Source organism: Bufo bufo, chromosome 2 (assembly GCF_905171765.1).
Source record: "Bufo bufo chromosome 2, aBufBuf1.1, whole genome shotgun sequence".
Taxonomy (NCBI): Eukaryota; Metazoa; Chordata; class Amphibia; order Anura; family Bufonidae; genus Bufo; species Bufo bufo.
Genome location: NC_053390.1, coordinates 591670990 through 591693387, shown reverse-complemented (window position 1 = coordinate 591693387; position 22398 = coordinate 591670990). Strand labels below are relative to the sequence as shown.

The following is a 22398-nucleotide window of genomic DNA, read 5'->3' as shown; positions in this document are numbered from 1 at the left end:
TATTCACAAACGGGGATTCGGTATATGATGTCATTGTAGGCGAAACCTTGGGATCTAGTGATCACCAGTCAGTGTGGTTTAATATAAGAACTGTGAAAGAGTCCCACCACACAAAAACAAAAGTTTTAGATTTTAGAAAAACAGACTTTTCAAAAATGAAATTAGTCATAAATGAGTCCTTATCAGACTGGAACGGATTACATGGAGTCCAGGAGAAATGGGACTACTTAAAAGGTGCATTATTGAAGGCAACAGAAAATTGCATTAGACTTGTCAGTAAAAGCAAAAAAAGGAGGAGACCAATGTGGTACTCAGCAGAAGTGGCCCAAATCATTAAAAATAAAAAGCTAGCATTTTGTAATTATAAAAAAACCCAGAGCAATGAAGATAAGGGAATCTACAAGATTAGGCAGAGAGAGGCCAAGCAAGTTATAAGAACTTCTAAAGCGCAGGCAGAAGAAAAACTAGCTCAGTCTATGAAAAAAGGGGATAAGACATTCTTCAGATATATAAATGAAAAAAGGAAATTAAAAAAAGGAATAACTAAATTAAAAACAAAGGACGGAAGGTATGTAGAAGAGAATAAAGGGCTAGCCGACTGCCTTAATGAATACTTCTGTTCAGTTTTTACAAAAGAAAAAGGAGAAGGACCTCCACTAGAAAGAATGACTATTAAATCGTTTGATGCATGTATCTTTACAGAGGAAGATGTTCTAAGTTTGCTGTCTAAGGTGAAGACAGATAAGTCACAGGGGCCTGATGAGATACACCCAAAATTATTAAAAGAGCTTAGTGGTGAGCTGGCAAAACCGTTAACAGATTTATTTAACCAATCATTAGTAACAGGAGTCGTCCCGGAAGATTGGAAATTGGCAAATGTCGTGCCCATTCACAAGAAAGGTAGTAGGGAGGAATCGAGCAACTATAGACCAGTGAGTCTGACATCAATAGTAGGCAAATTAATGGAAACCCTATTAAAGGATAGGATTGTGGAACATCTAAAATCCCATGGATTGCAAGATGAAAAACAACATGGGTTTACTTCAGGGAGATCATGTCAAACAAATCTTATAGATTTTTTTGACTGGGTGAATAAAATAATAGACGGTGGAGGTGCAGTAGACATCGCATATCTAGATTTTAGTAAGGCTTTTGACACTGTCCCACATAGAAGACTTATCAATAAACTGCAGTCATTGAGCATGGACTCCCATATTGTTGAGTGGATTAGGCAGTGGCTGAGTGACAGACAACAGAGGGTTGTAGTCAATGGAGAACATTCAAAACAAGGTAATGTTACCAGTGGGGTTCCACAGGGATCTGTACTGGGACCGATTTTGTTTAATATCTTCATAAGTGATATTGCAAAAGGCCTCGCTGGTAAGGTTTGTCTTTTTGCTGATGACACAAAGATATGTAACAGGGTTGATGTTCCTGGAGGGAAACGCCAAATGGAAAAGGATTTAGGAAAACTAGAAGAATGGTCAGAACTCTGGAAACTGAAATTTAATGTGGATAAGTGCAAGATAATGCACCTGGGGCGTAAAAACCCAAGGGCAGAATATAGAATATTTGACACAGTCCTGACCTCAGTATCTGAGGAAAGGGATTTAGGAGTAATTATTTCAGAAGACTTAAAGGTGGGAAGACAATGTAATAGAGCAGCACGAAATGCCAGCAGAATGCTTGGATGTATAGGGAGAGGTATAAGCAGTAGAAAGAGTGAAGTGCTTATGCCGCTGTACAGAACACTGGTGAGACCTCACTTGGAGTATTGTGCGCAGTACTGGAGGCCATATCTCCAGAAGGATATAGATACTCTAGAGAGAGTTCAGAGAAGAGCTACTAAACTAGTACATGGATTGCAGGATAAAACTTACCAGGAAAGGTTAAAGGACCTTAATATGTATAGCTTGGAAGAAAGAAGAGACAGAGGGGATATGATAGAAACTTTTAAATACATAAAGGGAATCAACTCGGTAAAGGAAGAGAGCATATTTAAAAGAAGAAAAACTACCACAAGAGGACACAGTTTTAAATTAGAGGGGCAAAGGTTTAAAAGTAATATAAGGAAGTATTACTTTACTGAGAGAGTAGTGGATGCATGGAATAGCCTTCCTGCAGAAGTGGTAGCTGCAAATACAGTGAAGGGGTTTAAGCATGCATGGGATAGGCATAAGGCCATCCTTCATATAAGATAGGGCCGGGGGCTATCCATAGTATTCAGTATATTGGGCAGACTAGATGGGCCAAATGGTTCTTATCTGCCGACACATTCTATGTTTCTATGTTTCTATGTTTGTCACTTAATGCTTGGGTTGTAGCGGTGCATGTGCTACAACCCAACAATTGTATTGCTGACGCCCTTTCTCGTTCGCAGTGGAATCGTTTTCGGCAGTTGGCTCCGGAGGCGGAGGTGATTGGATTGGAGTGTCCGGGTTGCCTGTGGGAGCTGCTGGAGGAGCATTGATGGGGCTTATTCGGGCGTCATTAGCTCCGGGTACGTGGGATGCGTATATGAGGGCTTGGAGGGTGTGGGAGGACTGGTGTGCCGCTTTGGGAGGAGGGATTGAGGAGCCAGAGTTTATTTTGCTAATGTTTTTGGGTCACGGTAGGGAGCAGGGTTGGTCGGTTAGCAAGATAAACAGTTACATGGCCGAGTTGGCTTTTGGTTTTAAGGCTCGGCGGATGGTGGATGTGACAAAGTCATTTTTGGTGGTGCAGGCATTAAAAGGTTGGAGGAGGATGGGTGCTGGGGTGGACGGGAGGAGGCCAGTCTCTTTTGGGTTGTTGCTTAAGTTGGGGGGGCAGTTGCGGACGGTTTGTCGGTCAGAGGGGGAAACGAGGTTGTTTCGGTTGGCTTTCTCGCTGGCCTTTTTTGGGGCTATGCGGGTGGGGGAGTTGGTTTGTCCGTCAGTGAGTCGGGTTGGGGGACTTTTGAGGAGGGATGTTGAGCTGTTTGATGATAGGGTAGAGTTTATTATTCGGCGGTCAAAGACGGATACGTTGGGTAAAGGGAAGAAGGTGGTGCTTTTCCGGGTGGACGATTGTGACATGTGCCCGGTTCAATGTTTGCGGGATTATGGGTTAAGGGGGGGGGGGGGGACGGGTCCCCATTGTTGGTTCATATGGATGGCACCTTTTTGTCTCGCTTTCAGTTTTCTGCTATTTTTTCGAGGTGTTTGAGCCGGGTGGGGGTGGATAAGGTGGGGTATTCTAGCCACTCCTTTAGAATCGGGGCAGCGACAGAAGCGGCTAGATGGGGTGTGGGTGAAGACGTTATTAAAAGGATTGGCATTTGGGAATCGGCGAGGTTTAAATCTTATGTGCGTTTGGATCGCTTGTAAAGTGTGGAGGGTTGGTTGGTGTTAGGTTTATTGTGTTTGTGCAAAGCTGCGGTATTGTTCTTTTTGTTCTCTCGTTACAGATACAGCGCCCGCTCTGGTGTGGATTGTGGGGCATTCCTATGTCTTCTGGGGGGCCGTCCGGGCAGCGGTTCGGCCGGACGGTTAACAGCTAGGTTTTGACAGCGAGTCTGCGGTGGTAAGGTGGATTGGGAGGCGGGGTATGGTTTGGAAAGGGGTGCTGCCTGAAATTCATAGGTTCGTGAGGATGGATAGGGCACCGGAGGTGTTGGTGGTACATGCGGGGGGCAATGATTTGGCGGCGAAGCCTATCCCGGAGTTGATTAAGGAGATCAAGTGGGATTTCTTACGGTTGTGGTCGTTATTTCCGGATATGGTGACCATATGGTCGGATATTGTCCCCCGGCAGGTGTGGAGGGAGGCTAGGTCTGTGGATGCGGTGAATAAGGCGAGGATAAAGGTGAACAGGGCAGTTGGGCGTTTTATAGCTAGGAACGGGGCGGTGGTAGTCAGGCATAGGGATTTGGAGGCGGGAACGGGGGCTTTTTGGAGATCGGACGGAGTGCATTTGAATGCGGTGGGGTTGGATATGTGGAGTCTGGCGTTGCAGGAAGGCATTGAGGTGGCCCTGAGGTTGTGGAGGAACGCCCGGAGTTGAGGTGGTCAAGTCCGGTCGTTGGTGGCGGTGGGGAGGGTCCTTGGAGTTGGGCACGGTGGAATCTGAGGACAATTGGGGGGGCCCCACAGTGGGGGCTGGACTCCCAGGTGGACCGAGCGGTTGTGGTGAATCGAGGGGGGGTCATTCGATGGTGCCTTTGAGCTGGGCGGTACGGCTGGAGGCAAGAATGGCTCACCCTGGTTTGACAGCTCGATGTTTTGGGGCTTCAAGGACCTCCCCCTATTGGGGTTTTATACTGTATTATGTTATGTTATGGTTGTAAATGTTATTTAATAAACGGCTGCTGTGGCCATTACATTTCCAATTGGTGGTCCGAGTTTTATTGGGATTAGGGCTCTGGGGGGGAAAGTGTAATGGTGATTAGAGGTGAGTAAGGTGGGTATGAAAGTAATGGTCGAGGCGAACATGGATAACCAATACCCTCGTCAAGCAGTGGCCGGACTGAGGGGGGGCGGAGCCCCCTTTAGGGGAGGCCCCCATGACGGGGGTTTGGTTTCAGTGAGCTGGGGGGGGAGTGGTCAGGCTAGGGGAGAGGGAGGGGGCTTTGGCAGGGAGAATAGGTTAGGACAGGTTAGGGGTGTGAGGGGGTGGAGTCGAGGGGTTAAATAGGCAGGGAAGAAGAAGGCTAGGGGCCATTTTAGGTAGAGAGAAAAGCTCCCACCCACCCTCCCCCTTTTTGTTGGGCAGTTTTGGAATGGAGGGGAGCGGGGTTGTGGTGCTGGGATTTATTGTGGGGAGTGGGTTTTTTGTCACGGCGGCTTGTGGCGATGGGGGGGGTCCTTGGAGTTGGGCACGGTGGAATCTGAGGACAATTGGGGGGGCCCCACGGTGGGGGCTGGACTCCCAGGTGGACCTCCAGACCCTGTCATTGGGCCACTCTGTGGTCTCCTCATGCTGTTGCCACCCTCCCCACTTCATGACTGCTCCACTAGTTTGGCTTTCGACCTGGCTGACATCATCATTTATTTGACCATTCTTCTGATCTGTAAGAAGGAAGGAAAAATGAGATGCACCACAGGTCCTGTCTTTGTAGCAGCTGTAAGGCCTGTATGGTCCCATCGGAATTGGCTTATGATTTGGTACCCAAAAGCAGGAGTGGGTACAAAACACAGAAGACATGCAAATATTCCATTCACGTGTCATCTCTGTTTTAGATCCACTCCTGGTTTTTTTTGCGCTTTAGAAATACTGATGGATTATTGATCAAATGCTGACCGAGTGAAGGCGTATGCTCAACAGTCAGGATCCGTTTTTTGTGGGTTATTGTTCTGACGAATCAGAGGATGGGCTAATAAATCAGTGACGTCAACAAAAAATTACTACTGACACCGTCTCCACTCTGTCATGGGGGATCTACTTGTATACGCGTTTAATAGAACAGGTTCAGTTGACATCGATGTTGAATCAGCTGGCAACGGTGTAAAAGGAGTGCGCTTCTTCTTAGCACTAACATCGACCTGTAAGGCTGAGTTCATACTTGAGTTATTTGGTCAGTTTTGGCCCCATGACTGCCCAAATAAGTGAAGTGTGAAGTGATTCTAAGAGTGACGCCTGTCATCTGCATGTTATACGGACTCACAGTATTATCTCACTACCAAAGCAGACTTGCTATGCGTGTTACTGCAAGGCACAGTGTTCTACACCACTATAAAGGCTCTCAGCAGCCAGGAAATAGATGTTTTTTTATGTAATTCTCTGTGAATATATTCGGATCGAATCAAATTTTTCCCGAAAAACTCGGCAACCGGTGAATCAAATTTTTTTAAAATTCGCTCATCTCTAACCACTATCAATGAGCTGGATGATGCTATTTCTCTTTTTTTGGGAAATATTCTTCATGGCTTCTCCTCCATTCAAATCAGTGACCTTTTGCCTGGGAATCAACCTAATAACACACTGAGCTAATAGGGAATGTGAGAACAGGTTGTAATTTGTAGTATACAAGAAGAAAAAAACTGTAACAATGCAGTTACATGACAAGAATCTGCATAACTAATCATATGCTAAATAGTTGCAAGTCCAAATTATGTATGACATATTCAAGATGATAAAGATCTATAAAATGAGGCTAGTCTCAGTTGAAAGCTGTAGTGGATGGTGAGATATGGAGCCTGAAAGTTCAAAGTTCAAAAATGTTTTACCTATGTATAGAGAGAGAGAGAGAGAGAGAGAGAAAGAGAGACAGATAAGCATTCAAGGGGTCATTTACTAATCTGAAATACGCCTAAATTAGGCATACTTCAGGTGCAGATGGCGGTGCAATGGTTAGTTGTGCCGTTATCTGTGACTTTTCCCTGCTCACGCCATGTCTAAAATTCTGGGCATGGTATGGGCAGGGCAGGGGACGGGCCGGAACATCCATCTCATTCACCGTTTTCTACGCCTGTTTTAGGTGTAGAAAAATGTCTAAATGTAATACAGCTCGGAAACTGTCTTACATTTAGAACTGGCGCTGGATGCGTCAAAGTTATGAATAGGCCTCTGCCAGCTATGGGGCTTTATTAAGACCAGCGTCAAAAACACTGGACTTAAGAAATGTGCTCCTCAGCATTTAGACAAACATTCCCATAATGACTGTGGTAAAAAGATGAATACTGAAGAGCAAAATAATTTAAGCAATTAAATACCCCAGGGATTATATAAAGCCGAATTCCTGATAATGAAGCAGTATTTCTGAAATGAGGAGATTAAAGACACTTTAGCAAATCATTAATTATAGCTAACTAGCACAACATTAATTGATATCTCATGCCTTTCTTCTAGGTACTGAGAAGGAGGACAGAGGTGATGACCTCCTGCTGGGCTCAGTGGATGAGTTTTGGTGGTTTCCACATATGTGGAGCCATATGCAACCTCATCTTTTTCATAATGAGTCTTCACTTGTGGAGCAGATGATTCTCAACAAAAAATTTGCTCTGGTAAGTACAGTTGTCTCTCAATAGCCTCATCTTCATATTAAAATTGTGATCTCCAACCAGGAGCTAAGGACCCATAGCTGTGTATTACATTGTAGGAACCATGAGTTATGACCATGTGCACTGGCTACAATAAGACCTTCACATTAACATTTCTTACCTAGAGACAAATAAATTGTAGATGTTAATTATTATGTACAATGTAAGTCCAGTGTAGTAAAGTACAGTATAACTTGTACCACTGACTGCATTTTAGTCTCTAAATCAGTAGATAGCAACTGACTGTCTGAGCCCCCCTTGGTTTGACTGTGCTGACTGTAAAATTTTACATTAAAAATTTTACCTGCAAAAATTTATGATTTCATGTTTCACACCATACACCATGGCTCTACACAATTTATTGAGGTTTCTATTTCTAACCATCATTCCAGGTGGCTCACAAGTTTCAGAAGGTTGAGGTTAGTATCACTTCTAGTGCACTAAACATGTGAAAGAGAGGGAGATCAATGCACAGCATATGGACATACAACATTCAAATAATATGGTTGACATCACAAGAATACATTACTTCAAAATTAAACATAATCAAGTTTGTGCAGACATTTCAACATTCATTGATAGTTCCTCACTCTGCAGGGCCATACATGACTACTGCCAAATAGGGGAACCAAAATATAAAAGAACAAATACTATTTCCAAACATGGAAATATAACATGTTAATAGCCAGATTCCTTTAAACTTCGTTTCTCACACGAATTTGGTTATTTTTGGAAGATTTTCAAATGCATAACTTTTATCTTTCCATGATATCTGTAGATCTGTAAATTTGTTCACTGGAGCAGCTAACACATTAGATGCAGAAAGTTTTTCTTATCTATTCCCCTGTTTTTCTTCAAGTTTGCTAATCCCTTGACCCATGAATTGATTGTCCCTGTAAATCGAAAGCTCATAGTGAACCTAACGAAACAAGGGTCATCTGTACTCAAGAGATCTTTCACATTGACCAATAGATTACACAGTGGAACATTACAAATGGCCAGATCTTGCATCAGGAGATGTAAATTCAGTAAAATACTTTAGTCTGCAAACTAATGGCCCAGTTCTATACTCAGGTCTAAAATAATGCTTTGCTCTACTGTATCACATACAGTGTTATGAAGTACATAAGAAGCAAGAAAATCTGAACTTTAGTATATGCCATTATGAAAGTTAATAGAAGTGTACCCTGTCAATTCCCCTTTAGACTAATGATATATGAGGGTCGTTCAAAAAGTTCATATTCTCACGTATCAGACACAGACATTTAGTCACAAGTCTCAGTTCATTTTTCAACATAGTTCCCTCCAATGTCAACACACTTTCTCCAGTGCTGCTTCAGTAACTTTATCCACTGTTGAAAAAAGTGTGTTTCCGGATCCTTGAACCATGCACCAATAGCTCAGAATCAGGTGACAGCCACACAAGTTTTCCTCATTTTTGTGAATAAATGAAAGACACTTGGAGGAAAGATCTGGAGAGCAAAGTGGGTGTTCCGGTAGTTCAAAGCCTGCAGCAGCAATGGTGGACATGATAATTATGGAAACTGGGAACATTGTGTTGAAGGAGAAGGATGCCATTTCTCAATTTTGCACACTTCTCCGTAATAGCTTCTCACATGTTGACTGAATAAGTTGCTGTAGTATTCCCCTGTGATGATTCTATTCCTGTCCAGGCAACCCTTCATTAAACACCATCCATATCCCAAAAAATGGTTGCCATAACCTTTCCTGCAGAAGTAAAAACACCGAACTTTTTTTGAACCGGGAACACACTCCATGCTTTGCCTTTTGGTTTCAGTATGAAAATGATGTACCCAAGTTTTACCCACACTAACAGTTCAGGAGGTTTCCAGATCATCATTTATGGAAGCCAATTGCTAATTTGGCGCCACCGATGTCAACCCATTACTGTAGCAATCAGCCCTGCTGACAGTCAGGGAGAAAGGACACTAAACCAATCAATATCAGTGCTATCATTATGTGCTTTCGGGATATGGTGGGATATTTACACAGAAAACTACTGCCTGTGATTGGTCTTCTTGGCACACAGGCTTAGTTTCTGTTTCATGTGTATTCCTGGACTTCTCGCCTTCTTCCTGATAGGGTCTTAACTAGAGATGAACGAAGTTTTCAAAAATTAGATTCAGATGCTTCGCCAAATTTTTCCCAAAAATTTGATTCGGCCTAAATTAATTTGTCACAAAGTGTGGTATAAATCAGCTATTTCCCAGCCTGCAGGGAGAGTTTATCTTGGTGTACATCACTGTGCAGCGCAGAAACATGCATAGCTAGTCCATTGTGGTAGTGAAACTGTTACTGTGCGCCAGTATGACAGGCAGATGACAGGCGTCACTCTTAGACTCAGTTCACACTTATTTAGTCAGTTACGGGTCAACAACTGACTAAATAACTAAAGTGTAAACTCAGTCTTACAGGTCAATGTTAGCATCAGGTATAACATACTTAACCATGCAGTTGTCCAAGATTCTACTATAGAGTGAAAGAGTGCTCTTCTTTTACACCGTCTGTTGAATCCACATATTTTGCTATTCTGTTACATGCTGACACAAGTAGTGGGCCCATGACAGAGAGGAAAGGATGTTAGTAGTAAGTTGTGTTGACATCACTGTTTATGTTTCCCTTCTCATCCTTCAGAAGAACAACTCTAAAAAAAGGGATTTGGTCAGTAATTGATCAGTATTGTTAAGGTAAAAAAAAAACAGAAGTGGGTCCAAAACAGAGATGGCATGTAATGTAAATACTTGCATGTCTTCCATGTTTTGACCCACTCCTACTTTTGGCTTTCAAATCATGATCCAATTCTGATGCAAAATACTGGCCGTGAGATAGAGGCCTCATGCTCAATTTGCATGGGTTTGGCTATTTGCCTCTGCCTTTGCCTTTATTCAGATGGGAAAGAAGTCCTGCATGCAGGACTTTAATGGCCTCTATCACACGGTCAATATTTGGTGAGTTTTTTGCATCAGCATTTCATCAGTATTGGTAAGGCAAAAAGAGGAATGGGTCAAAAGGAAAGATTACACGTGATGGAAATATTTCTCTTCTGTGTTTTGGACCCACTCCTGCTTTTGGCTTCAAAATCATGATCAAATCCTGATGCTAAATACTGACCGTGTGATAGATGCCTTATAGATGCTCCAAAGACAGGATCTGTTGTGTGTTTCACTATTCGGTTCTTCTGACAAATCAGAAGAAGGGTAAAATAAATGGTGATGTCTACAAGGCCAAACAGGGACACTAGTGGCCCCCGTCACAAAGTGGGGAGGATGGCAACAGCATGAGGAGTCGATATAGTGGCCCCATCACAGAGTGGGGACAGTGGCATCAGCATGAGGAGTCAACATAGTGGGCCAGTCACAGTGTGGTGAGGGATGCAACAGCATGAGGAGTCAACATAGTGGCCAAGTCAGAGAGTGGGGAGGTGGGGGGCAACAGCAGTGACCGTATCATCAGAAAATGGTGGGTGGCAGTGAGAGAAGATGGCAGCAGAGACAGCAGGTATATGTTATCAGGCGGGTTGAAGCATCAGAATAGTGGCTGAAGCACGTGTACAGAAGTAACAGGACATTTTTCTCAATATTCTGGTGTGGCAGCACACTGCAGTCAGAACATTATTGCCAGAACGATCTAGTCTGATGCATCAGGCACTGGTGTCTGAAAATCCTGGTTGATCTACGCCTGATTTATCTTTACAAAGGTTAATCTCTCAACATCTTGCGTTGAAATGCGAGTTCTCTTTGGGATAACTATGCCCCACTAAACACATGCTCTGATGCCACACTACTGGCTGGGCACGAAAGCCTGCCCAGGTTAAACTCCGCCAATAGCGGTCACAAATCAAGTTTTACTGGAAAATTTGCAATAAAAATTTGCAATTACAATATTCGCGATCTACACTGAGTTATTACCGAGCTTTCACAGTGTCAGATATCATCACTGAGTTATTACCCAGCTTTTCCAATGTCAGATATTATCACTGACTTACTACCCAGCTTTCCCAGTGTCAGATTTCATCACTGAGTTATTACCCAGCTTTCCCAGTGTAGATTGTGAATATTCTAATCGCTAATTTTTATTTCAAATTTTCCATGCAAAAGGCTACACTAATAAGCTTGTCATAAGACTCCTAGTCTAATATTCTTGTCAGAAGACAATTAAATCAATAGAGGGCGCAATTGAGTTATGAACAGCGCCATCTATTGTTTTTCATAGTCTTATGACAGCTAAAAAACAAGGCAGATTCTGCTCATTTGCATGTCTTTCCTATATGCCCATGTTTATGCAAATGAGCTTTGCATGACAAAACTGTATGGAAAGGTTATTGAATATTATGTTGGGACAATCAGAAAACTTTTTGTCGCCCTAATGATATTGATCTAGGTGTGCAGGTCCACCCAAGCTATGCAACAGATGCAAAATAACTTTGAGGTTTACTGGTTCTCAGTCAGATGAGAGCTGGTTTGGAATATCTCATAATGCACAAGGCTGTCATTGTAAGGTATGCTGGCTGTAATCTGTCTCATGGATAGATTGCTGGCTTTTGGCATATAGCCTTTGTGGGGTAGTCTATTGTATGTCGTATATAATAGGAGTCTAAGACACATCCAGCGTCTTTTCTTTAGAACAGGGGGTGCCTGGTTTGATGCTCGGGTCTCCCATTGACTTTCATTGTATTAAATTGTACTCGCGCACCCGAAGTATTCAGTGGAGCATAGCGATGCTTGAGCCAAACAGCAGTTCAGCCGAGCATGCTCGCTCAACACTATTATTTACCCCAATTTTAGAATCAAGGCATAATAGAATTTCTTATCCATTAAATAAGGTGGGCAATAGTGTTGATCGAACACCATAGTGCTTGGGGACTCGGGCCGAACACTTCGGGATGCTTGGGTGCTTTACCGAGCACCCGAGCACAACGGAAGTCGATGGGAGAACCCAAGCATTAAACCTGGCGCCCCCTGCTCTGAAGAGGGGAGGGAGCCTGGTTCATAGGAAAAGGTCAGAAATTGATGGAAACACCACCAAAATAGTTCGGGAACAGCATGGGGAGAATGTCTGGATGCATCTTGGACTCCCAGGTCGCTGCTGAGAGCGATGTTGTCCGAGTAGTACGCCACTTTTACAGACTGACAATAATACGCACAAAACCAAAGATAAAATCCATTTTAGAGGAAAATTTGTTAGAAAACATTGTTTCCTGTATATTTACTTGTATATAAAGTGCAAGTGCTGCCAAAGGAAGAGGCACTACAATACACCCTTTGTTACACATAAAGGAAGGCATCATACACAGCCTTGAAAAATTATGATTGATGGCCTGCTGGTGACCCTCAAAAACATTTGGAGCAAGGGCCTGCTGATCTGACCATCTAAAACATTATAGGCGAGGGCCTGCTGCCGTTTTGGTGACTCTAGATAACCTGGGCCTGATCGAACATCCCTGTGACAGCAACGATTCATTCGGATGTCTGCCCTATCAACTTTCGATGTTATTTTCAGAACGAACCACGGTGACCATGGGTAATGGGGAATCAGGTTTTGATTCCGGAGAGGGAGTCTGAGAAACAGCTACGGCTACCACTTCCAAGCAAGGCAGCATGCTCGCAAATTACCTATTAGGTATAATTTGGTGAGGGCCTGCAGGTGAGCTGACCCTGTAAAAGATTGTAGGCGTGGGCCTGCTGGTGAGCTGACCCCCTAAAACATTATATGCGAGGTCCTGCAGGTGATCTGACCCTCTAAAAAATTATATGAGAGGGCCTGCTGCTGAGCTGACCCTGTAAAACATTATGGTTGAGGGCCTGCTGCTGAGCTGACCATTTAAAAATTATGGGAGAGTGCCTGCTGCTTAGCTGACCATTGCAAAAATTTACAGTGTTCAAAGCAGGCCGAGTACCCTGAATACTTCAGATAGGAATAATGAAATAGGACTCGGGTTCTTGTTGGTTTTCGGAACTGGGGCCATGATTAAGAGGGATGGCCGGGGGGCATCAGCATTGCGCCACTAGAGGAGAAATTCTTGGGCCAGCGCAAGACGAACCAAAGCAAAAGCATTTGCCAAGAATTTTTTCATCAATCAAAAACGAACGTCGGAGGTTCGAAGATAATCAGATACCGTCATAGTTCCGACCATAAACGATGACGTCCGGCGAGTTATTCCCGAGCAGCTTCCCTGAAACCAAAGTCTTTGGGTTCTGGGGGGAGTATGGTCGCAAAGTTGAAACTTAAAGGAATTGATGGAAGGGCACCACCAGGAAAGGAAGGGCACCACGGGAAACCTCACTGACCCGGAAAGGATTGACAGATTGATAGCTCTTTCTCGATTCTGTGGGTGGTAGTGCATTGACGTTCTTTGTTGGTGTAGCAATTTGTCTGGTTAATTCCGATAACGAACGAGACTCCTCCATGATAACTAGTTACGCGACCCCCGGAGGTGAGGATTGTGTTGACCAGACTCTTGGATAGTAAGACTGGACTTGTAGGTGAGGGCCTGCTGGTGAGCTGACTCTGTAAACATTATATGCGAGGGCCTGCTGGTGAGCTTACCCTCTAAAAAATTATATGCGAGGGCCTTCAGGTGAGCTGACCCTGTAAAACATTGTAGGTGAGGGCCTGCTGGTGAGCTGACTCTCTAAAAAAAATTTTGGGAGGGCCTGCAGGTGAGCTGACCCTGTAAAAGATTGTAGGTGAAGGCCTGCTGGTGAGTTGACCCTTTAAAACATTATATGCAAGGGCCTGCTGGTGATCTGACCCTGTAAAACATATGCGAGGGACTGCTGTTGAGCTGACCCTCTAAAATATTTGATGCAAGGGCCTGCAGGTGAGCTGACACTGTAAAACTTTATATGCTTGGGCCTGCAGGTGAGCTGACCCTGTAAAACATTTTATGCGAGGGCCTGCTGGTGAGCTGACCCTATAAAAAATTATATGCGAGGTCCTGCTGGTGAGCTGACCCTCTAAAACATTGTAGGTGAGGTCTTGTTGGTGAGCTGACCCTGTAAAACATTATATAAGAGGGCCTGTTGCAGCTGGTATTCCACTACTGCCCTCTGCTGCTCACAAAGCCTGGACAACATGTGAATGTGGAGTTCCAGCACGTGCTCACAACGCACAACAGCCAGAGAGCTGGCAATTTGAAGCGCTGATGCAGCATTGACAGACCGGCTGAAGCTGTCGATGACTTGTGGAAATGTGCACCCAGCCTCCACAACATTCACCCAGTGTGCCGTCAGGGAAATGTAGCGTCCCTGGCCAAATGCACTTGTCCATGTGTCCGTGGTTAAGTGGACCTTCCCAGTAACTGCGTTGGTCAGGGCACGTGTGATATTACGGGACAAATGTTGCTGTAAGGCGGGCACGGCACACCTTGAAAAATTGTGGCGGCTGGGGACTGCGTAACGCGGGACGGTCGCCGACATCAGTCTGCGGAAGGCCTCAGTGTCCACAAGCTTAAATGGCAACATTTCCAGGGCCAGTAATTTGGAAAGCTGCTTATTTAGTGCTATGGCCTGTGGGTGGGTGGCTGGGTATTTTTAAGGAAATTTGTACTCTGCGCTGGGACACAGAAGTGGATGTGGTCGCTGATGGTGTTGTGAAGGTCCAGGTGCAGGGTGGGAGGCATCCCAGCCTGTGTCTTCGACAGTGGATTGGCCAGCACGTAACACAGGGGAAGAGGAGGCAGTGGTGTGACCCGCAGACACAGATTGTGGACCCAGGCGTTTGGCCCACCTATTACGGTGCTTTGATGCCATGTGGCGGATCATGCTGGTTGTAGTGAGGTTGCTAGTGTTCACGCCCCTTCTCATTTTTGTATGGCACAGGTTAAAAATTACAATTCTTTTATCGTTCGCATTTTCCTGACAAAAGCGCCAGACTGTGGAACACCTACCCTTTGGCAAAGGGAGTGCTCCGGGGAACAGTTGCAAGCCTGTTTGGTGTGGCCTGCCTTCTCCCTTTTGCCACCCCACTGCCTCTTCCAGCCTGTTGCAGTGCAGCAGATCCTCCCCCTCTGTACTGCTGTCCTCGCTCGGCTTTCCACCTTCCCAGGTTGGGTCAGTGACTTGATCGTCCACCACCTCCTCTTCCACTTCCTCACTCTGCTCATCCTCCTGATTTGTTGACCTAACCACTACCACAGTGATTGACAACTGTGTCTCATCCTCTTCCTCAACCTCTTGAGACATTAATTGCCATTGAGTTTTTGACAACTGTGTCATCATCAGCCATCTGATTAAAGAGTAATTGCCGTTCCCCACCATCATCTTCTTGTGATTGTGGATGCTCAAGCGTTTGGGAATCAGGACAGAAGATCTGTCCCTCTTCAAGTGTGCTTGGCGAGAGGGCCAAATCAAGGAATGGCGCTGAAAAGAGCTCCTCAGTATATCCGAGTGTGGGATCACTTGTTTGGCCAGAATGTACATGGTGGGAGGAAGGAGGATCAGGGTGATGATTGGGTTGATCAGACTCTTGGCTACTGAGACTGGGTTGATCAGACTCTTGACTACTGAGACTAGTGGAAGACAGGGTGGTACTTAACCGACTTGAAGCATTATCTGCTGCAATCCAAGCGATCACCTGGTCGCACTGGTCTGACTTCAAGAGTGGTGTCCTGCACTGCCCTGCAAACTGGGCTATGAAGCTAGGTATTGTGGATGATTGTTTTTCTTGTGCTCTGGCAGCAGGCACAGTTTCACCGCTCCCAGGGCTACGGCCTCTGCGTGCAGCATCACAGCCACTGCCCCGTCCCTTAATGCTCGCCTTCTTCATAATAAATTTTATATATGATTTAAAGTCTGCCACACGTACAGTAGTGTAGGATTTGGAAGTGTATGCGCAAATTTAAAAAGGTATTTGGGATGTTGAAACATCTCACACGAGATATCCCGCAGATAATGTCAATGCTGTCACCAGCGGATAATGAAAAATTACAGGGAATGTCACAGGTAAGTACACTTATGTCACAGATACATTTTTTAAGCGCACACGTTACACTGCAGATGTGGCACAGCTAATGTCACTGTCCGCAGCAGACACCGTCTACCTAAAAAGTACACTGTATGTCACAGATATTTTTGGGATGTGCACACTTTACACTGCAGATGTGACGCTGGTAATGTCATTGTCCGCAGCGGACACTGTCTATTGAAAAAGTACACTGTATGTCACAGATATATTTTGGATGTGCACACTTTACACAGGAGATGTGGCACAGCTAATGTCACTGTCCGCAGAGGACATCGTCTACAGAAAAAAGTACCCTTGACTTCCTGGGATGGAAGATCTTCTGGCTCTCTGTATCCCTCAACCCCCTAAACCATAATAAAATTGACCATGTATTGAACATATACCTATTAACATTGAAAACTAGTCCAATATTAATCAAAACATTAATCCACAAAATGTAACTTTTAAAAAACGTGAAGGGATCCTAGAAGGCAATGCATGTTCGCCCCTTGCGAACCTCCTCTTACGATCCAGGTCTAATCCAACTTTACCCTCGGCCCCACTCACCGACCCAAGGACACCAACTCCTGGAAATTTAACCCCTGCCAGGCTATTAGCCCAAACAGGATCCCCCAGCTTTCCATTCACAACAACGTCCTAGATGCACGCCGCAAGAGATGGAGCCATGCACCTATCCAAGTTTTGCCTCCCAGGATCCTTCTTCTACCTGCCACCAGACAAACATAGGGGTCACCTCACCTATGTTCATCCCTCCAAACCTTGAAAGCCATTTTCAAACCCTCTTGTAAGCCCACGGTCCACATGTCAATCCTAATCTCATTCAAATTAACCCCGTCCTGCCGAGAAAACATAGGGGACGCCCCTTCCAATTCTTTATGACACACCACAAAACTGCCCTGACGCCTAACAAAACGGCCCACTTCCTTGTTAACTTTTGCCCGTGCCCTATTCAACTTATCAACCGACCTCGCCCTCCTCCATGCTCGCCGCGCAACAATGTCCGACCAAACCACTAAGAAACCAGGAAAATCCGCCAACAACCTCAACAAATCCAACTTGATGTCCCTTATAACATCCCTGGAATGACGGACGGCAAAATCATTTCCACCTGCATGTAAAACCACTTTATTCGGGGTACGATCTAACGACACGTAAAAACAAAATTCCGGGAGCACTCGACCCCACAACAAACCATGTAAATCGATCCAGCACACCCGCAAATCTCCTACGTCAAAACCCAACTGCCTACCATTCCTGCGCACATACGCTCTCTGGGCCCCCCAGTACACGTAGGAGTGACCAAAAATCCAGGCTAAACACGGCACAGGCCCTGAAAGAAATTAAACAGAAAGCAAGTCAGCAACACATCACCTTAACCAATACCTTGAGCTCTCACCAATAACACCAACTACTAACCGCCTCTATCCAACTTTTCCCTATAAAAACCACAAATGCGGGCGAATGTATGAACGATAGCTTACAGACTCCTATCTGCCGAATTACATCCTCTCCCATACCCTACCTGGATGCTTCCGTGGCTGCCCCGATCCTGAATGAGTGAGACGCAAACTCATTCGCCGCCAATCCTTCGGCTGCCAAGCATTTCCGAAATATCACAACAAACTGAAAGTGAGACAAGGCTGCCCCATTCTGATGTATTAACAACAGCCCAAAGATATCCGTCCACACTGCCAAAAAATCATCAACATATCGAACAGGACAAACAACTGACCTCCCCCATCGACCGCAACACAAAGTGCATCCCCTTACCCTCCGGGTCTGTTTTTGATTGCCGCAAAAAACACCGTAACCCATCCACACACCGCAGCACGTCTCCAAGCTGCAAACCACCTAAGCCAAATTTACTCCGCGTAACCAATTCCGACAATCTAAACGTGACAAAAACGCCCACGAAAAAGCTGCCCGAAACAAGCGCACTTCATAACCTGACGCACAGATCACGCCCACCTGACTCCATAAATTTTGCAATAATTCGTAAGATACAGGCGACGCTTGTCCCTTGTAAGTGTGCTCTGCCGGTAACACTTTAACGCTTGTCGCACCAGGAAGCATTTTGACACATCCAACAAATCCGGCATGCGTAACCATAACGCAACCGCCGACACCCTCTTAGCCACTACTGAATAAGACAAACCCTCACCAAATGCCAAACCCACCCAATAAATCAGTAACATCCGACAGTCATCTGCCGCACTGCAACCCCCAACCTGCTCTATCAATTGCTCCCATAAAGACCACACAGATGCGTAAGCCGACCACGTACCCGTACTCATGGATTGCCTAATCAATGCTGTGGAGACCCCAAGGCCACGCTCCAGAGCCACTGAGGACAAGGACGCCTCTGCTCGACCGCCTTCAGCACCAGTCGCCGAAAACTATCCCACTGAAAACGAGAAAGAACGTCAGCTACTGAATTCTCCACACCCGGCAAATGGACAGCCACAAAGAACGCTTTAAAAAAAAAAACTTGCTATACCAAATGCCGCAGCAAGCGAATCACAGTCAGTGAACTGGCAGCGTTTATAGCTTGAACTACACCTATGTTGTCACAGCAAAATCGCACTCGCTTATTCTGAAGCAAATCCCCCCATAATTCCACCGCCAAAACAATATGAAACAATTCCAGTAATGTCAGATTAGAAAGGTAGCCCGCCCGCCACCATTCATCGGGCCACGCCCCCGCACTCCATTCACCCTGACAAAACGCACCAAATCCGCAAGATTCAGATGTGTCCGTGAAAAGTTCTAAGTCGACATTAGAAATCTGCCCTCCCATCCACACTGACCTCCCATTGTACTGAGACAAGAATTGCTCCCAAACTGCCGTATCCTCCCTCACCTCTGCAGACAATCTCACATAATGGGAAGGAGCTGACACCGCGCCGTCGCCCTGGCCAAACGCCGACAAAATACCCGACCCATAGGCAGAATCCTACAAGCGAAGTTCAGCTTACCCAATATCGACTGGATCCTATGTAATTGTGCCTTATTAACCCCCGCAAACTAACAACCTCCGCTACCAGGTCACACACTTTCTCTTCAGGCAAACAACATTCCATCTTCACTGTATCAATAACAATGCCCAAGAATTTCACCAACATCACCGGGCCCTCTGTCTTCTCCTGTGCCAACGGGACCTCAAACATCGCCGCCACCCATTCCATCGTGTGTAGCAAAATAGAACATGAACGATCGCCAGCCGGCCCCAGGAACAAAAAATCATCTAAGTAGTGAAGCACAGATTCTCTATCTGACTCCTACCTGACCACCCATTCCAGAAAAGAACTAAATGTTTCAAATAACAAACAGGAAATTGTGCAACCCATAGGAAAACAACAATTAACATAAACTTGCCCTCCCCATTTAAAACCCAACAGATGAAAACAATCCGGATGTATAGGGAGCAAACGAAAAGCAGCTTCTATATCCATTTTAGCTAACAACGCGGCCTGCACCAAACGCCGAACCCAAGCCACCACCGTGTTAAAAGACGTGTAGGACACGGAACAGAGCTCTTGATCTATCCCGTCATTAACCGAACTCCCTGGCGTATAAGACAGATGGTGAATGAGCCGAAACTTATTTGGCTCCTTCTTAGGTACCTGTCACGGCTGTGAGTGGGGGAAACCCTCAGCCGTGCGGTGTCAATAATAAAGGGTAGCTGCTGGGCCAGGATAGGAAACAGGGAGCAGGTCACCTCCTATAGTGTCCCTAAATCTGACCCTGACTCCTAGCTGTATGAGCCAACCCTGATGGTAGGAGGGCTCATACTCCGTAACCTAGGGTCCCTACTAGCCCTCAGGATAGCCCTGGAATTAGGAGCACGGATGAACAGGAATCTCACGGATGAACAGGAATCTCACTGGCCAGGCTGCAAGGAATGGGGAACATATACAGCAGATGGAAATGGCAGGTAGTGAAATTAGTACAACACCTACCTGCCACAGACACACAGACTGGAACCCGTGCAGAAGTGATAATGTCCACACCAAACACAAAAGGACACAGCACACACACAAAGCACACAGGAACCCAGAAACCATAAACTGCAATAAACATAGAGACACCACTAGACATATAATAAGATAAGAACATCTATGTCTAAACATTACTTATGACCACAAGGGTGGCCCACACTGGGCAGATGGTATAATACCAGGAGGATGACTCCAGCAAACACCATGGCTGGAGTACCCCTAAGCTGCTGGCATCCAGCAGGAGCTAAATAGCCCAAGTAGCCACACCCACACACAGACACACCCAGTGTTCACTCACTAGGAAGGGAATTAACCCTTCCAACACCAGGCAAGGGAAGAAAGCCACTTAAAGGGGAAATAGACACACAAACATCACACTCCACCTGTTACCGCCGGCAACGGCACGCGAGGCAACCATGTCCTGGGAAACAGCCACAAGGCCGAGACACTGCCACCACATGCACACAACACCACACGTTGCCACGAGCAACCGCAAGTGAAGGAAAGTGTCACAAAACACACCATAGGCCGTGACAGTACCAACCCCAATGGCAATAAGCGCAACCCCAGCAGAGGAATGTCTGAAAAAGTTCCTGCGACTCTGCCTGCCTGAACTTCCTTCTCAATCTTCTCCTGTATGACTTCTGGCCTAGCAAGTGCCGAAACTAAATTTCGAACACTACCCCCAGCCCCAACTGACGTGCAAGGTATCCTGAAACCCTCAACAAATCCCTTCCGCAGAAACTCCGCTACCGCCCTCCTAGGATACCTATTTAGAAATGGAAGCATCTCTTCCACCCTCACCGGCGTTGGCCCTCTTCTGAGCAGCCTCCTGTGCCTTCCCTCTTCCCCTCTTGAAACACTGGCTAAAACTATGTGATCCCCCGCATCCGGAACATTCGTGCTTAAAATGGCAGTCTGAAAGGAACTTACAGTGCCCTTCGTTAAACAGCCAACAGCAACCTTTTCTTCCACCAGAAGGTGACTCTGCTGTTGAAGTACCCCCTGACGACCCACGAAAGGGCTGCACACAACCCTTAGGGGCGGCCATAAGCCTCATCCACAAACTAATATCTTTGTGGTCCCACCTTATACTAGTGTCACGGTGGGGAGTGGGGGAAAAAACCCCACCAGTACAATGTAAAGAAATAAGGGGCAGCTGCTAGGCCAGGATGCCGGAATCAGGGAGCAGGTCACCTCCTATTGCGTCCCTAATACTCACCCTAACTCCTAACCGTATGAGCGGACCTTGATGGTAGGACGGCTCATACCAGGATACCTATGGTCCTGAGTCACCCTGATAATCCCTCACATAAGAGCAGGGGAGAGACGACCTGTTCTTCCCAGACACGGATGAACAGGAGTCTCAAATGGCCTAGCAGCAAGGAAAGGAAAAGACCATATGCAGCAAGAGGATATGCAGGTAAGAACAACAAGACAACTCACTTACCTTCCGAAGCCTCCACAACTGGAACCCGTGCATCAGTACAGAAGCCCGAACACACAGCAGGTCACAGTACAAACAACCACACAGGAATCCAGCATACCAACTCTGCCAGAGCCCCCCATGCTCACACAGTGCATGGCAGCCCCAAGCAGCACTGCATACAGACTTATGGTTCACCCCTCCGGGAAACCAGCCCCCTCACAGAGGTACAACAAACACAGGGGAAATGTCTTGCACACATGCAGGGACAAACACCAACAACAGCCCAGACATGTAACAACAAACAAGACGTACAACAAACCCTGAACATAAACCCACACCAAACATACAACAAGTGAGGTTGGGTACATAGAGGATAAGGGAGACAAAGGAATGACATCACAGATGACATTGATGTCCTACAAGGTGGCCCTCAAGGACTGGGCAGATAGATCACACTGGACTGGAGCAGAGCTCCAGCACCAACGACAGCTGAAGTACAACTGACTTCAGCCAGGAAGCCACAGAATATAAAACCCAAGTGACCACACCCAGTCAGCGAGTTAACCCTTATAGCACCAAACAGGCGAAGTGTACAATTAAAGGGGAAGTGCACACACAAGCCAACAAGCAACACGTTGCCACCAGCAACAGCATGCGTGGCAACCATGTCACAGCACACACAACCAAAGCCGAGACACTGCCACCACATGCCACAACAGCAACACGTTGCCACCGGAAACCGCAACCATGACACCAGTGTCACGGCGCACACAGCAAAGGCCGTGACAACTAGGCCATATAGGTTTGCGCTGACGGAACTGCTCGTCGAACCTCCCCCACGCCACTCCGCCATATACTCTATACGCCTCGCCAATTGAGTCTATATAACCAAAAAGCGCGGAGCAATGCTCCGGTGATTTTTCGCCAACTACACTCGCCAATATAGCAAAAGCCTGTAACCAGTTTGCAAATGTGCGCAGAATCAAAC

General features: G+C 45.9%; 1 protein-coding gene across 1 annotated transcript in view; it reads left to right on the top strand.

Moving 5' to 3' along the window:
• The window catches only part of LOC120989893 (bifunctional heparan sulfate N-deacetylase/N-sulfotransferase 3-like), a 607584-nt gene that overhangs the window by 201012 nt on the left and 384174 nt on the right, over positions 1-22398 (top strand). Inside the window, exon 3 of the mRNA XM_040418281.1 lies at positions 6808-6962. Within this exon, the coding sequence (XP_040274215.1) occupies positions 6808-6962 (155 nt within the window). The remainder of the gene's footprint in view (positions 1-6807; positions 6963-22398) is intronic.